A 15,644-nucleotide genomic window follows, 5' to 3' on the forward strand; every position below is an offset into this window, starting at 1 on the left:
CACCCTGGGCCTTCCAGACAAGAACCCCCTCCCAGGGTCTCCCCACTCGGCGTCGGCGCCACGCTCGGGGCCCAGGCGTGTGGGGGAGAGGACGGCGGAGGAGGAGGCGGTGCTTGGTCTGGAGGCAGGTGAGGACGCGTGCCCGTTGGTGTCTCCCAGATTTTCATGAAGTACGGCCGGCAGCGGTGGAAGCTGAAAGGCAAAATCGAAGTCAACGGCAGGCAGAGCTGGGACGGAGAGGAAACGGTGTTCCTGCCCCTGATCGCCGGACTCATCTCCATCAAGGTACCGTGTTCCCGGCCGCTGCAGTCTCCTGGTGCCACGCCGGGGGAGCCTCGGCCCCAGGCTCCTCCTGCTGCCCAGTCCCTGGCAACCTCAGCTCCGACGTCAGCTGTGACTCAGAAGGCAATGACCGCAGTGTCCTGCCTGTCTGTCCAGCGCCTTCCCCTCGCTCTCTTCCCAGGTCACAGAGGTCAAAGGGCTGGCCACCCACCTCCTGGTGGGCAGCGTGACCTGCGAGACCAAAGAGCTGTTTGCAGCCCGACCTCAGGTGCTGGCCGTTGACATCAACGACCTTGGCACCATCAAGCTGAACCTGGAAATCGCGTGGTAGTAAGTGGCCCTTTCGGGTTCCTCAGTGGACACAGGCGGGACAGGCTGTGCTGACCACGGGCGGGGGGCCCTCAGGTGCCCTCAGAACCACCGGGAGCTTCTTCCGGAAGCCACGCGTGGGCCCCTCCAGACTCTGTGCCTCCCGAGAGAGAGGCATATCTAGGTGTGCAGGTGAACTGAGGTGTGCAGGTAGATTGAGGTGTGGTACGTGTGCAGGTAGATTGAGGTGTGCGGGTAGATTGAGGTGTGCGGGTCGGTGGTACGTGTGCGGGTAGATTGAGGTGTGCGGGTCGGTGGTACGTGTGCAGGTAGATTGAGGTGTGCAGGTCGGTGGTACATGTGCAGGTCGGTGGTACGTGTGCGGGTAGATTGAGGTGTGCGGGTCGGTGGTACGTGTGCGGGTCGGTGGTACGTGTGCGGGTCAGTGGTACGTGTGCAGGTGAACTGTACTTAAAGCCGTGATGATGACTGCTCGTCCCTCGAGTGGTTCTCACACTCAGCTTCCTCTCATCTTGGCTGATCTTCTGACAAACACGGAACCCCGCCCGGCCCGCTGGTTAGAATTTCCTTGAGTGAAATCAGGGGCCTGACAGCTCACCTTCCGGGACCTGCTGTTTTCCAGCCCCTTCGACGTGGAGGACGCGACCCCGTCCGCCGGCACGGGGAGCAAGGCGGCCGCCCTGCAGCGGAGGATGTCCATTTACAGCCAGGGCACCCCCGAGACGCCCACCTTCAAAGACCACGCCTTCTTCGTAAGTTCAGCGCGATTCTGGGGTGGAGCCCGGGGTGGAGACGGAAGCCCGGGGCCGTGCTGGCCTCGTCGGACACCCTGCGTTAGGGCCTGTCGTCCTTCCTAGCGAAGCGGCTCTGAAGCTCAGCCCCACTCACCCAGCCACACCCCAGCCGCCTCTGGGTACGCACAGGTGGGGCCCCTCTGCCTTCCTGCCCCTCCCCCGCGCTCCCTGCTGCTCTGTTAATAACACGGATTCCTCCCGAACCTTCGCAGCATTTTTTGTTGTTCTGTTAATCCTCAACAGAGGATATTCTTCCATTGATTTTTAGGGAGAGTGGAAGAGAGAGAGAGACTTCGATTGGTTGCCTCCTGCAAGCGGCCGGACCAGGGCTGGGGCCGGGGAGGAGCCTGCAAACGAGGTGCATGCCCTTGACGGGAATCGAACCCGGGACCCTCCGGTCCGCAGGCCGACGCTCTGTCCGCTGCGCCACACGCCACACCAGCACTTTGCAGCCACGTGTGTTCTAACCTGAATCGCTTGCTGAGGCGCTGACCCTAACCTTTCCCCTGCTCTCCCTGCCCGTCTCTCGCTCCGGAAGCGATGGCTGCAGCCCTCCCCGGACAAGCCGCGGCGGCTGTCCGCCCTGAGCGCCTTGCAGGACACGCTGCTGGCCAAGCTGCACCGCAGCCGCTCCGTGTGCGACCTGCCCTCCCTCAGGCTGAGGCCCACGGCCGTGCTAGAGTCCTATGTGAGTGCGGGGGCGGGGGCTGCGTGCTCTGCTGTGTCTCCTGCGTGTCCTCCTCTGTCCGCTCCCTGGGGGACTCCGTCCCGCATGCGATTGGTGGGAGAGGCCGTCTCACGACCCTGCTTCCGTGCTGTGGTTTTTCTCGCTGCTGTGAGGAGACCCGCTCCCTTTTCAAACAATGCTGTGACACGAAGGTCGGGAAGGCCTGATGCCGAGGCCTTACGCTCGGTGCTCACAAGGAACAACCGCCCGGGAGGAACGCGGGACTTAAACCCACGTGACTAGAGCTGTTTCCTTTAAAGCAGTGGTCGGCAAACTCGTTAGTCAGCAGAGCCAAATACCAACAGGACAACGATTGACATTTCTTTTGAGAGCCAAATGTTTAAAACTTGAACTTCTTCTAACGCCACTTCTTCAAAAGAGACTCGCCCAGGCTGTGGTATTTTGTGGAAGAGCCACACTCCAGGGGCCAAAGAGCCGCATGTGGCTCGTGAGCCGCAGTTTGACGACCACTGCTTTAAAGAGGTTCTTAGTTCACTGGTCTTAGCCCCCTGTAGTGTTTGTGCCAACTTACTTAAAGCAGAACAGAGCCCGGCCCACGTGGCTCAGTGCGTGAGTGTTGACCTAGGAACCAGGGGGTCACGGTTTGATTCCGGGTCAGGGCACAGGCCCAGGTGGCAGGCTCGATCCCCAGTGGGGGGCGTGCAGGAGGCAGCTGGTCCATGATTCTCTCTCATCGTGGATGTTTCATCTCTCTCTCTCCCTCTCCCTTCCTCTCTGAAATCAATAAAGATATATTTAAAAAATAAAATAAAAGCAGAACAAAATAACATCTTTTCAATGAAATAGCATGTCTTTCAAGCTAGATGCCCAAAAGGTTTTTGTTTGTTTGTTTGTTTGTTTGTTTTGTTTTGTTACGAAGGCGTTTAGTTCCGTGGTCGGCAAACTGCGGCTCATGAGCCACATGCGGCTCTTTGGCCCCTGGAGTGTGGCTCTTCCACAAAATACCACGGCCTGGGCGAGTCTATTTTGAAGAAGTGGTGTTAGAAGAAGTTTAAGTTTAAAAAATTTGGCTCTCAAAAGGAATTTCAATCGTTGTGCTGTTGTTATTTGGCTCTGTTGACCGATGAGTTTGCCGACCACTGGGTTAGTTTATACTCATCGGTGTCACGGATGTTCTCATTTCCCGGATTTCCCAGTGCGCTCCGCTCCTTACAGTAGTTAATGTGCAATCTCACAGGCTGGGGTACAAAAAGGGTTTTTTAAATGGTGCTGTTACCCCCTGCGTGTGGCCGCGAACCGCGTGAGGTCCTGGGATTAGGGAACATGCTCCGGGCCAGGCCCCCAGCCTTTCCCTGGAAACTGAGAAAGCTAAGGATTCTCCCATCAACGCCCACCTCTTCCACACGGAAAGGGAGGTTTTTAAAGGCGTGTTTGCTGTAGCCGGACGCACACACACAAAACCAACAACCAAAATGCTACTATGATGCGAGATCTGGTTTTTATTTATTTTATTTTATTTTATTTTTATTTTTTTTCCATTTTTTTATTAAGGTATTATATGTGTACATATCTTACCATTGGCCCCCCCACCCCACTCCCATACATGCCCTCACCCCCCAGTGTTTTGCATCCATTGACTATGCTTATATGCATGCATACAAGTCCTTCGGTTGATCTCCTATCTCCCCCACCTCTCCCTAACCTTCCCACTGTAACGTGACAGTCTGTTCGATGCTTTACTGTCTCTGTATCTATCTTTTTGTTCATCAGTTTATAATGTTCTTTATTCTCCATAAATGAGTGAGATCATGTGGTATTTTTCTTTCATTGACTGGCTTACTTCACTCAGCATAATGTTCTCCAGTTCCATCCAGGTTGCTGCAAATGGTAAGAGTTCCTTCTTTTTTATGGCAGCATAGTATTCCATTGTGTAGATGTACCACAGTTTTCTGATCCAGTCATCTGCTGACAGGCACCTAGGCTGTTTCCAAATCTTAGCTATGGTGAATTGTGCTGCTATGAACATAGGGGTGCATATATCCTTTCTGATTGGTGTTTCCAGTTTCTTAAGATATATTCCTAGCAGTGGGATTACTGGGTCAAATGGGAGTTCCATTTTTAGTTTTTGAGGAAACGCCATACTGTTCTCCACAGTGGCTGCACCAGTCTGCATTCCCACCAGCAGTGCACGAGGGTTCCTTTTTCTCCGCATCCTCGCCAACACTTGTCGTTTGTTGATTTGTTGATGATAGCCATTCTGACAGGTGTGAGATGGTACCGCATTGTTGTTTTGATTTGCATCTCTCGGATAATTAGTGACTTTGAGCATGTTTTCATGTGTCTCTTGGCCTTCTTTCTGTCTTCTTTCGAAAAGATTCTATTTAGGTCCGTTGCCCATTTTTTTATTGGATCATTTATCTTCCTTTTATTAAATTGTATAAGTTGCCTGTAGATGTTGGAGAGTAAACATTTATCAGTGATAACATTTGCAAAATATGTTCTCCCATACAGTGGGCTTTCTTGTTGTTTTCTTGATGGTTTCTTTTGCTGTGAAAAAGCTTTTTATTTTGATGTAGTCCCATTTGTTAATTTTCTCTTTAGCTTCCATTGCCCTAGGGGCAGTGTCAGAGTTTATTTTATTTTTAAAAAAATAGTTTTATTGGTTTCAGAGAGGAAGGGAGAGGGAGAGAGAGAAACATCACTGATGAGAGAGAATCATGGGTTGGCTGCCTCTTGCACCCCCCACACTGGGGATCGAGCCCGCAACGTCCTGACCTGGAATCTAGCCATGACCTCCTGGTTCACAGGTCGACGCTCAACCACTGAGCCACCCCAGCCGGGCTGGTATCCTATTTTAATGGTGTTACAGCTTATCCGGAAATCAGGCACACCAGACACCCCATCTGTATTTAAAAATAACACGAAGAGAAATTTAAAATGCTAACGGGCGCCTCCCTCCCGCAGTCGAACCTCCCGGACGACGCCTTCGAGAACGACAAGGCTGCCGAGGAGAAGAGGCCGCTGTCCCTCAGCTTCGACGACCTGCCCAACGGGGACTGTGTCCTCCCCACCAGCCCGTGCCCGGCCCACCCCGAAATCACCGTCACCCCCGCCGAGCTGCACCGGGGCCAGAGCGCCGAGGACTCGGGCTCCGTGTCCTCCAGAGGCTCCTCCGGAGGGGGCCCGGGGCCCGCGCCGTCCCCAGAGGAGGACGCGGAGGGGCCCCCCAGAACCGAGGCCCGCCCGGCGCCCCCGGGGCCCGCGGCCGGGCGCCTGTTCCTGGAGAGGGCCGTGGCGGAGGCGCTGCTGCGGGAGTCGGACGAGGCCTCGGAGCTGAAGCCGGTGGAGCTGGACGCCTTCGAGGGCAACGTCACGAAGCAGCTGGTGCAGAGGCTGACCTCGGCGGAGGCGCCGGCCGCCGCGGCGGAGAGGCTGCTGTTCGAGGGGCCGGTGGTCAGCGGTGAGGCGGACGGCGGCCGGTCCTTCCTGGACGGGAGCCTGGAGGACGCGTTCCACGGGCTGTTCCTCGCGCTCGAGCCCCACAAAGAGCAGTACCAGGAGTTCCAGCAGCTGAGCCAGGAGGTCATGCACCTGGACGACGTCCTCAAAGTAAGTGCCTCTGCGGGGACCCCGGGGCCGGGGGCGAGGGAGGCGGCCTGAGCAGCGCCCCGTCTGCAGCAGTGTGTCTTCATCTTCCATCCCGTCCCATCGCAGATCTGTACACAATGGCTCTTCATTTTTTTTTTAAATATATTTTATTGATTTTTTACAGAGAGGAAGAGAGAGGGATAGAGAGTCAGAAACATCGATGAGAGAGAAACATAGATCAGCTGCCTCCTGCACACGCCCTACTGGGGATGTGCCCGCAACCAAGGTACATGCCCTTGACTGGAATCGAACCTGGGACCCTTCAGTCCGCAGGCCGACGCTCTATCCACTGAGCCAAACCGGTTTCGGCAGCTCTTCTTTTTTTTTTAAATATATTTTTATTGATTTCAGAGAGGAAGGAAGAGGGAGGTAGAGATAGAAACATCAATGATGCTGCCCTAGCCAGTGTGGCCCAGTGGATAGACCTGCAGACTGAAGGGTCCCAGGTTCGATTCCGGTCAAGGGCACATATTTTGGTTGCAGGCTCCTCCCCGGCCCAGGCCCGGGTCAGGGCTTATGCAGGAGGCAACCAATCGATGTGCTTCTCTCACATCGATATTTCTCTCTCTCTTTCCCTCTCTCTTCCACTCTCTCTAAAAATCAATGGAAAAAATATCCTCGGGTGAGGATTAAAAAAATTTAATTAAAAAAAAATAATAAAAACAAAAAATAGACACCCCCATATTGTACAGGATCAAGTTCTGCAGATGCCAAGCATAGGACAGGAGAACCAGGAAGTTGTGCCCCAGAGGCCGGACAGGGCCTCGGAGGTGAGGGCTGGGGCGAGGGCTTTGCGCCCGCTGGCCGGCGTTCCGGCAGCGGCTGGACGTGGCTCTCTCTCTTTCCCCTTCACGTTCCCAGGATGCATAGCACCTTGAGGATGAGAGACTAAATGATGCCGCCCCTCGGACGGAGATCCCGAGGGCGACTGAGCAGCTCTGATGCATGAGCACCTGTGCTGGGTGGCCTCCTGGGCGTAGGGACAGCCCCCGCCAGGCCCTTCCCGCCTGTGTCCCGAAGTCAGCACGGAGGACCTTAGTTCTGCCACCTTGCAGGACTTGCCCCGTTCCACCCACCCCAGCGAACCCTTGACTATTGGGAAGTACCTCTCTCCACCTCCATGCCTGTAGCAATGGGCGTTATTCTGTGTGTGATGTCTGCGAGTCTGTCCAGCGCCGTAGGATTCTCCAGGCCATGGGTCTGCCCCCCGTGACTCCGGGCCACGGGCTGGGTCAGGAAAGTGATAGAGCAAGGTCCTTCCCAGGCCGAGCTGGGAGGAAGCATCACTGCCTCTCATGGTGCCCACCATTCATGTCTCCTCGATGCAAAGGAAAATGATGTGCTGTGAATGTAGATGAGCTTTTAAGGCCACTTATCCAGGATGTGTGGGTTAGTGAAGGGCGCCCCCCTCTGTTTCTGGGGGCCATCCTGTTCATCCTTCAGAGCAGGGGCCTCGCGAGCAGCTCCCGTCTTGGGAAGACGAGACCTCGTGGAGTTAGAGGCTGCTCCTGTCCCGCACTGAACCCACCTCTCCCTCCATGTCTCCTGGGCCGTATTTTACTTGGGGTTGAGCTCCAGGCAGAGGGACATGGCAGCTCTGATTCCCAAGGCTTTTAGGTTGTAATAGATGTTTTTTAACTTTCTTTTAAAATATATTTTTACTGATTTCAGAGAGAGGGAGGGAGAGAGAGAGAGAGAAACATCAATGATGAGAGAGAATCATTGATTGGCTGCCTCCTGCACACCCCACACTGGGGATCAAGCTCGCAACCCGGGCATATGTCCTAACCAGGAATTGAACCATGACCTCCTGGCTCATAGGTCAACGCTCAACCACTGAGCCACACCAGGATGTTTTTGAACTTTTTTATTTTATTTTATTGATTTTTTACAGAGAGGAAGGGGGAGGGATAGAGAGTTAGAAACATCGATGAGAGAGAGAGACACCGATCAGCTGCCTCCTGCACACCCCCTACAGGGGATGTGCCCGCAACCAAGGTACATGCCCTTGACCGGAATCGAACCTGGGACCCTTCAGTCCGCAGGCCGACGCTCTATCTACTGAGCCACACTGGGATGTTTTGGAACTTTTTATTATAAAAATTTCCAACAGAAGTAGAGCAAATAGATAACGGATCCTCCCCTCCCTGCCCTCCCCCCCCCCCCCCCCGTACCCCCCGCCATCTTCCTCATGCTCCTCTCCTGGCCAGTGTCCTCGTCTCGTCTTTGAGCCGCTTGCTTCCCTCTGCATTCGTTCGGAACAAATCCCAGAGATTGTGCCGTTTGACTCACGGCTGTTCTTTTTTTAATATGAATCTGTTAAATGCGTTTGTTTTTTTTTTAATGCCAATAAAATACAATAAAACAAAAGCTTGAAACAAAGACAGTGTCACCTGTTCCTATGGGTCAGAGCGGGCGCTGGGTCCCATCGCCTCCGGGACGCCGGCTGTGTCCCCCCCGTCGGGGGCGTGGGGACGCTGATGTGCGGCTGCCCCTGCCTTGCAGTGCAAGCCGCCCGGGAGCCGCAGCACGCCCTCCAGCCTGAGCCTGACGGTGGAGAGCGCCCTGGAGAGCTTCGACTTCCTGAACACCTCCGACTTCGACGAGGACGAGGACGTGGACGAGGGCGGCCCTGTGGGCGGCGCCGACTCGGTGTTTTCCGACACGGAGACGGAGAAGAACGGGTGAGCCGCGCCGCCGTGCGCCTCTCCCACCTCGCTGTGCTGCGCCTGGCGTCCCCGCTCTCCCTCCTCCGCCCCCTGCCGCCCCGGGGGGGGGGGGGTCTCGGCCGGAGTCAGCTCCTCGGTGCAGCCGCACAGCCCGGTGTCCGCCGGGCACACGGCACCCAGGGCCCAGCCGGGTGTTTTGTCCTTCGAGGCAAAGTGCCCAGAGCAGCACCCCCACGCCTGTCTGTGAGCTCTGGTGCCCCATCTTTGTAAACCGTGGGGATGGGAGCCCGAGCCGGGCGGCCGGGAGCTGGCCAGGGGTGCGAACCGGGGACCCTGGGGGTCGGCTCTGCCAGTCCTTGTGCCCTCGCACCCAGGCTCCTTCTGGGACAAAATAGATGCAACAGACGTCGTTTCCCACGTGAGTGCCCATCACCATGTCACCGTGGCAGCGCTGCCGTGGGTTTTTTGTTTTGATTTTAAATACGTTTTTATTGATTCTTAGAGAGGAAGGGAGAGGGAGAGAGAGATGGGAACACCAATGATGAGAGAGAATCGTGGATCGGCTGCCTCCTGCAAATCCCCCCTGGGGATCGAGCCTGCAACCCGGGCACGTGCTCTCGACCGGGAATCGAACCGTGACCTCCGGGCTTATAGGTGGACGCTCAACCCCTGAGCCCCGCCGGCCGGCCGGGCCATGGGCCGCAAACAAAGCCTGCGAGGCAGAAGGAGGCTGTACCTCCCGCGGGACCACGGCCCCTTAGCGTCTGTCCCGAGTGGAAGTCCGTGCTCTTCCAGGCAGCATTCCTTCCTCCTTTCCTTCCGGGAGGGGCTGACGGGAGGTTAGGAAACGGTCGGCAGGTGCGTTCCGAGCAGGACTGCTCCTGGGACGTGGCACACACAAAGACGGTCTAAGCCGGGACCCTGGGCAGGGCCCCCATCGGGAGTGTCGTCGGGCAGGTTTCTGAGACGCGGGGAGGCTGCTGGCGAGTGGTTCTCGGTGCCGAGAGCCCGGGAAGCCGTTGTTCTGCCTGACCTTTTACGTCAGGCACATGGGCGACAGGCGGACTTGAGCCGTCGTGTTTGCAAGGTAGCTCGAGCCCTGGCCGGGTGGCTCAGTGGATAGAGCGTCGGCCTGCAGACCAAAGGGTCCCGAGTTTGATTCTGGTCAAGGGCACGTCCCTCGGTTGCAGGCTCCTCCCGGGCCCTGGTTGGGGCCGTGCAGGAGGCAACCCGTCGATGTGTCTCTCTCACATCGATGCGTCTCTCTGTCTCTCCCTCTCTCTTCCACTCTCCCTAAAACCAATGGAAACTGTCCCGGGTGAGGATTAGAAGAAGAAGAGGAAAGGTAGCTCGGATTTTCCAGGCCACGGGAAGTAGCTCTGGGGGACCTGCGGGGAGCCACGTCGGGAAGACACGTGGAGTGGACCCGTGCTTTCCACGCGGAAAGAAACGGCTCGCCTGCCGCTCACCTTCCTGCTTCAACAGGTACAGGTCAGCTCACCCGGAGGCCAGGGCGCACCTCAGCGAGGCGCTGACCGAGGACACGGGCGTGGGCACCAGCGTGGCCGGCAGCCCCCTCCCGCTGACCACGGGGAGCGAGAGCCTGGACATCGCCATCGTCAGGCACCTCCAGCAGTGCACCCGGCTCGTGCAGGTACGGCGGGACGGCATCGCGGCCGAGGCCAGGCGGTTCCCGCACCGGGAGAGCGTGCGCTTCTTTTTAAAAATATATTTTTATTGATTTCAGAGAGGAAGGGAGAGGGGGCGAGAGAGAGAGAGAAACATCAACGATAAGAGACAATCACTGATCGGCTGCCGCCTGCACGCCCCACACTGGGGATGGAGCCCACAACCCGGGCCTGTGCCCCGACGGGGAATCGAACCCTGACCTCCTGGTTCACAGGCCGATGCTCAGCCACGGAGCCACGCCGGCCGGCCGAGCGAGGTCGCTTGGTTATAGTTATGACTATTAGACACCATGCGGCTAATTTCAGCTTGAAAACAAGGAAATAGGTCCAGGCTCAGAAAAGCCACCGCGCATATAAAATACATCTTCTGGGGCGTAACGCCCACGTGCAGCCTGGACGGCCCTCGGCGGGGAGAGGGCGCCCTGACTTCCGGGGGCCTCACCGCTCCCCCGCGGAGGGTTCCAGAATGTACGGGGCCCGGGCAACGCGAAAAGCCACAGGAGCCTGTCTGGTTGCGGCGGGTGGACCCAGGAGCATCGCTGCCCGGGAGGAGGGCACGCCGGGCCAGCCCGCCCCCAGCGGGCGCAGGAAGCGCGGTCCGGAGGGGCGCTGGACCGCACACCTGAGACAACGCTCTCCTTTCCTCCTCAGCAAATTGTCTTCTCCAGCAAAACCCCCTTCGTGGCGAGAAGCCTCCTGGAGAAGCTTTCCAGGCAAATCCGCGTGATGGAGAAGCTCGCCGCCCTCAGTGACGAGCACATCGGGAGCATCGGGTCCGTCCTGGAAGGTGAGGCCCTGCCCGGGAGGCCATGCTGACCCCCTCCGCGCCTTCACCCTCTTCCCCTCTCCCCTTCACCCTCCTCCCCTCCCCCCCTTCACCCTCCTCCCCTCCCCCCTTCACCCTCCTCCCCTCCCCCCCCTTCACCCTCCTCCCCTCCCCCCTCTTCACCCCTCTGTTCCTCCCCCCTCTTCACCCTCCTTCGCTGTGTCTGGACAGGCAGCAGCAGAGCATTCAGAGCAGGGGCTGCCCCACAGCTGTGGGGTCTCACTAGCGCCCCCTTCAGCTTCGGAGTCAAAGTGCACCCCGCTTCTGCACCCGGCTTCTGCTGGGCCTCCTTCATAGGCAGACATGGGTGTGCGGACACGGGTGTGCGGACATAGGTTTGCAGACAGCACCTTGTCACCTCGGACGAGGCTCCCGTGGGGATGTGAGATGTCCTCGCCTCACTGAATTGGCTAAGACGGCCCCACCGTGGCCCGGGGTCAAATGCAAGACGCCCCCAAACTCTATAGGGAGCCCAACCTCAGGGAGAGCCTAAGGCCTTCGTGAGGGGCTGGGTCAGAGTTTTACGGGGGGAACTTGACCCGGGAAAGATGCCTTAGAACATGTGTGATCTAACACGCACACGCGCACACACACACGCACACACAATGTGTGTGGTCTGGCGACACGGCCCTTTTTTTTCTCACTGGAGGTTATTTTTTCCATTGATTTTTAGAGAGAGGGAGGGAGGGTGGGGGGGGAGGGCGGGAAGGGGAGGGAGGTGAGAGGACTGGGTTCTAGCGCCGAAAGCACAGGTTCTGCCTCCTGCTGGCTGCAGGGCTCCTCGGCAGGACGTCTGTCCTGTGGGCCATCGGCCGACGAGCCGTCTCTAAGAAATAGTAACAACAGGCGGCGGCAGCCCGGCCACGTGGCTCCGTGGTGAGCGTGGACCTAGGAACCAGGAGGTCAGGGTTCGATTCCCAGTCAGGGCACAGGCCCGGGTTGTGGGCTCCATCCCCAGTAGAGGGTGTGCAGGAGGCAGCTGATGGATGATTCTCTCTCATCATTGATGTTTCCATCTCTCTCTCCCTCTCCCTTCCTCTCTGAAATCAATAAAAATATATTTTTTAAAAAGGGGGTGGTGGCCACGCCTGCCCACCCGACCCGGCCCCTCTCCCGGCCTCACGGGCGTCCGTCCGTCCTTCCTTCCAGCCGTCCCCGAGCTCCACCAGCAGCCGTCCCTGCTGTCCTTCTGGACCGAGTGCTGCGGCCCGGCGGGCGTGTACCACAGCTCGGCCGACCGGGTGGTCCAGCAGCTGGAGGCCAGCTTCGCCGGCGCCATCAACGCAGACTACCCGGGCCTGGCAGACCCAGGTGGGCACCGTGGGGGGGAGCGGACTACCCGGGCCTGGCAGACCCAGGTGGGCACCGTGGGGGGGGAGCGGACTACCCGGGCCTGGCAGACCCAGGTGGGCACCGTGGGGGGAGCGGACTACCCGGGCCTGGCAGACCCAGGTGGGCACCGTGGGGGGGAGCGGACTACCCGGGCCTGGCAGGCCCAGGTGGGCACCGTGGGGGGGAGCGGTCTGTCCCAGGGTCCCCGCCCCTCCGCCCGCCGCCACCCTGGACGCCAGGCCTCCCTCTGGAGGAGGACGCGGCCTGGGCTCAGTGAGACCGAAGAAACCAGACGGAGCACGTGCAGACTCCGAACAGCGCAGGCACCCGGGAAAGCCCTGCCTTGCTGTGCCGCTGGGCGGGCACCTCCCCAGCCCCGATGTCAGCGGGCGTGACGGCCCCTTGGGAAAACGGGCAGTTTCTACCCAGGCTCAGTGAACCCCTCCCCGGGAGCCAGCACCCCGCTCGGGAGAGATCAGGAGAAACACGCTCACCAAGGAGGGACGTGCGCACGGAGTTCACGCAGCTCCAATGCCGTGCTTCAGAGCCGGATGCTGTCATCGCTCCACACCCTCGGGGCTGGGGGGCGATGTTAAGACTGAGTTGGGGGACAGGCTCCGTTTTGGGTGAATCTCGGCCCTTTTGATGAGGAAAAGGAGTCCGCCACCTGACAGCTCACCGTGTCGTCCGTTGCCGTGCAGCTGGGGCGCAGGCTGCGCTGACGTGTGGGCGGGGAAGGGGCGTGGGTGACCGGACGGGGCACAGCTGTGGCCTCAGGCAGGGGTGTAGACGGCCAGGTCACCGGCTGCGCCTGGGGTCAGTCCGCTGGCGGGCTGCGCTCCGTCCTGCTCCACAGTGAGAGACGAGGGAAGGAAGGAATGAGTGGCCGTGTCCCCTGACGGCTGCCTGTGTCCTCTCTTCCCCAACAGTGTTTCGGACGCTGGTGGCCCAGATCCTGGACCGGCCGGAGCCCCTGCTGCCCCCCAGCCTGGCCTCCGAGGTGGTCACCGTCTTCCAGTTTCACGGCTACTTCTCCGGCCCCGGGGTGGGCGGCCTGGAGGGCCACGTGCGCCAGCTGGCGGGACAAGGTGGGCTGCTCCCGGGGCACGGGTGGTGGAGGGACACGGAGTGGCCTCTGGCCGCCTTCTTTTATGGATAGTATTGCTTTCAGAGGGAGAGGGAGAGAGAGAGACAAACATCCATGATGAGAGAGAATCATGGATCGGCTGCCTCCTGCACGCCCCCTACTGGGGATGGAGCCCACAACCGGGGCCTGTGTCCTGACCGGAATCGAACTGTGACCTCCTGGTTCACAAGCCAACACTCAACCCCTGAGCCACGCCGGCCAGACGCGCTGTGTATTTTTTCATTTGCCGGTTTAGTTCATCCGACAGTTAATTTCGTGGCCATTATGGGCTGGAGACCACGCCCGCTCTCCTCCCAAGCGCCTCGCTGGCCTTATCGGAGTCATAGCACTGATGGGCCCTGTCCTGGCCGAGCGGGAACCCCCTCTGTCCCGCGCTGACTGCCCGGACCTGGGGTCGCCGCTGGGTTGCGCCTGCTCGCTGAGCGCCTTCCTCTGCGTTTCCTCTCCAGTCTCCATGGTGCGGAGCCTGCAGTCGCTGCGGGACGAGAAGCTGCGGCAGGCGGTCAGCGGCCTGGCCCCCAGCAGCCTCCCGGCCCAGCAGGAGGTGCTCCGGGCCCTGGCTCTGCTCTTGACCGGAGCCGACCGCGGCGTCGGCCAGGCCGTGCGGCTGTACCTGGAGGCCGCCGCCGGGAACCGGCATTTCAGGGAGAAGGTAGGCTGCGGAGCCGTGGCCCGAGCCCAGGCTGCTTCCTTTCCTGTCGCCTGCTGTGACTGTGGCGCCATTTTCCTCCTGTGGAAAGAATTTGTATCTTCTTTAAAAATATTCTTTATTGAGTTCAGAGGAAGGGAGAGGGAGAGAGAGCTATAAACATCAACAATGAGAGAGAATCATGAATACATTCTCCTACACAACCCAGGCATGTGCCCTGACCAGGAATCAAACCGTGACCTCCGGGTTCATAGGTCGGCACGCAACCACTGAGCCACGGGTCAGGCAAGAATTTGTGTCTTGGACGGTGGCTCAGTTGGTTGCAGCAGCATCCTGTACACCCAAAGGTTTCGGGTTCGACTCCCAGTTGGGGCGCGTATGGGAGGCAACCAATCTCTCTCTCTCTCTCTCTCTCTCTCTCTCTCTCTCTCTCTCCCTCCCTCCCTCTCTCCTTCTCTCTCTCTCTCCCCCTCTCCCCTGCCCCTCCCTCTCCCTCCCTTCCTCTCTAAAACCATGAGCATACCCTCTGGTGAGTACCCTGTGAAATAGCACGGTTCCTGCTGAGCACCTCTGCAGGGCCCCAGTGTCACCTGGGCTCATGGCCGTGCACTTTCCAGCTGCCTTCTTCCAGAGCCCCTGACCTGGCCCGCACACGGGACCCACATATTGGATAGGAAATTTAAGGAGACGGCTCTTTTAGCAAACATGAGTTTTAATGGGCTGTTGGCTCTGGAGGCGATGCGGGAAGAGTGGTGTAGCTGGGGTCTGTGTCAGGCAGTAGCTGCTGGGAACCCCTGAAGCCAGCGTGGCCGGGGTGCTCACCGCCTCCTCCCGCCAGGCCCTGCTCTACTACTGCGAGGCCCTGACCGCCCGCGACCTGCAGCTGCAGAAGGCGGCGTGCCTGGCTCTGCAGAGCCTGCAGGTGAGGCCGCGGGACTGAGCCGTGTGTGTGTGTGTGTGTGTGTGTGTGTGTGTGTGTGTGTGTGTCTGAGGTACAGGACTGAGCCGTGTGTGTGTGTGTGTGTGTGTCTGTCTGTCTGTCTGTCTGAGGTACAGGACTGAGCCCTGTGTGTGTGTGTGTCTGTGGTGCGGGACTGTGTGTGTGTGTGTGTGTGTGTGTGTGTGTGTGTGTGTCTGTGGTGCGGGACTGTATGTGTGTGTGTGTGTCTGTGTGTCTGTGGTGTGGGACTGTGTGTGTGTGTGTGCGCGTGTGTGTGTGCGTGTGCGCGTGCGTGTGCGCGTGCGTGTACAGTGCCCGGGTCAGCGGCGTTGCTGGTCTCCTTTGCCCTGTTTGTTGCTTGGGGCCCTTTCCTCTTCCTGCGTCAGTAACAGACGTGCCCTTTCAGAAACCAGCGCTGCTCTGTCGTCTGGTCCGTCCCAGAAAGGTCTCTGCTCCTCCCGGGAGAGGCTGTGAGGCGCACTGGTGTGCGTTGTGTCCAGACACCAGCAGGGCCCGTCCACCGCGCACAGCACTGACCCCAGGGTGCCCCTGGGTCCCGCCGTCCCCGTGACGGCTCTCCCGGGCAGCTCGGCCTTCACCGGTCGGGGGCCGGGGGGGCTTCTGGGAGCCACATGGCAATGGAAAGCACTG

General features: G+C 59.0%; 1 protein-coding gene across 5 annotated transcripts in view; it reads left to right on the plus strand.

The window, feature by feature from the left end:
• RIPOR2 (RHO family interacting cell polarization regulator 2) overlaps window positions 1-15,644 on the plus strand; it is an 83,911-nt gene that overhangs the window by 64,993 nt on the left and 3,274 nt on the right. For 3 of the 5 annotated variants that reach the window (XM_079761061.1, XM_079761062.1, XM_079761063.1), the window contains exons 10-20: window positions 160-285; window positions 464-612; window positions 1,235-1,364; window positions 5,059-5,703; window positions 8,248-8,426; window positions 9,897-10,065; window positions 10,751-10,886; window positions 12,075-12,236; window positions 13,187-13,345; window positions 13,854-14,056; window positions 14,892-14,975. In XM_079761061.1, the coding sequence (XP_079617187.1) occupies window positions 160-285; window positions 464-612; window positions 1,235-1,364; window positions 5,059-5,703; window positions 8,248-8,426; window positions 9,897-10,065; window positions 10,751-10,886; window positions 12,075-12,236; window positions 13,187-13,345; window positions 13,854-14,056; window positions 14,892-14,975 (2,142 nt within the window). Of the gene's footprint in view, window positions 1-159; window positions 286-463; window positions 613-1,234; window positions 1,365-1,944; window positions 2,095-5,058; window positions 5,704-8,247; window positions 8,427-9,896; window positions 10,066-10,750; window positions 10,887-12,074; window positions 12,237-13,186; window positions 13,346-13,853; window positions 14,057-14,891; window positions 14,976-15,644 lie in introns of all 5 variants that reach the window. The other 2 variants (XM_079761064.1, XM_079761065.1) reach the window with 1 other exon arrangement.

This window comes from Cnephaeus nilssonii (assembly GCF_951640355.1).
Source record: "Cnephaeus nilssonii genome assembly, chromosome: 21".
NCBI lineage: Eukaryota > Metazoa > Chordata > Mammalia > Chiroptera > Vespertilionidae > Cnephaeus > Cnephaeus nilssonii.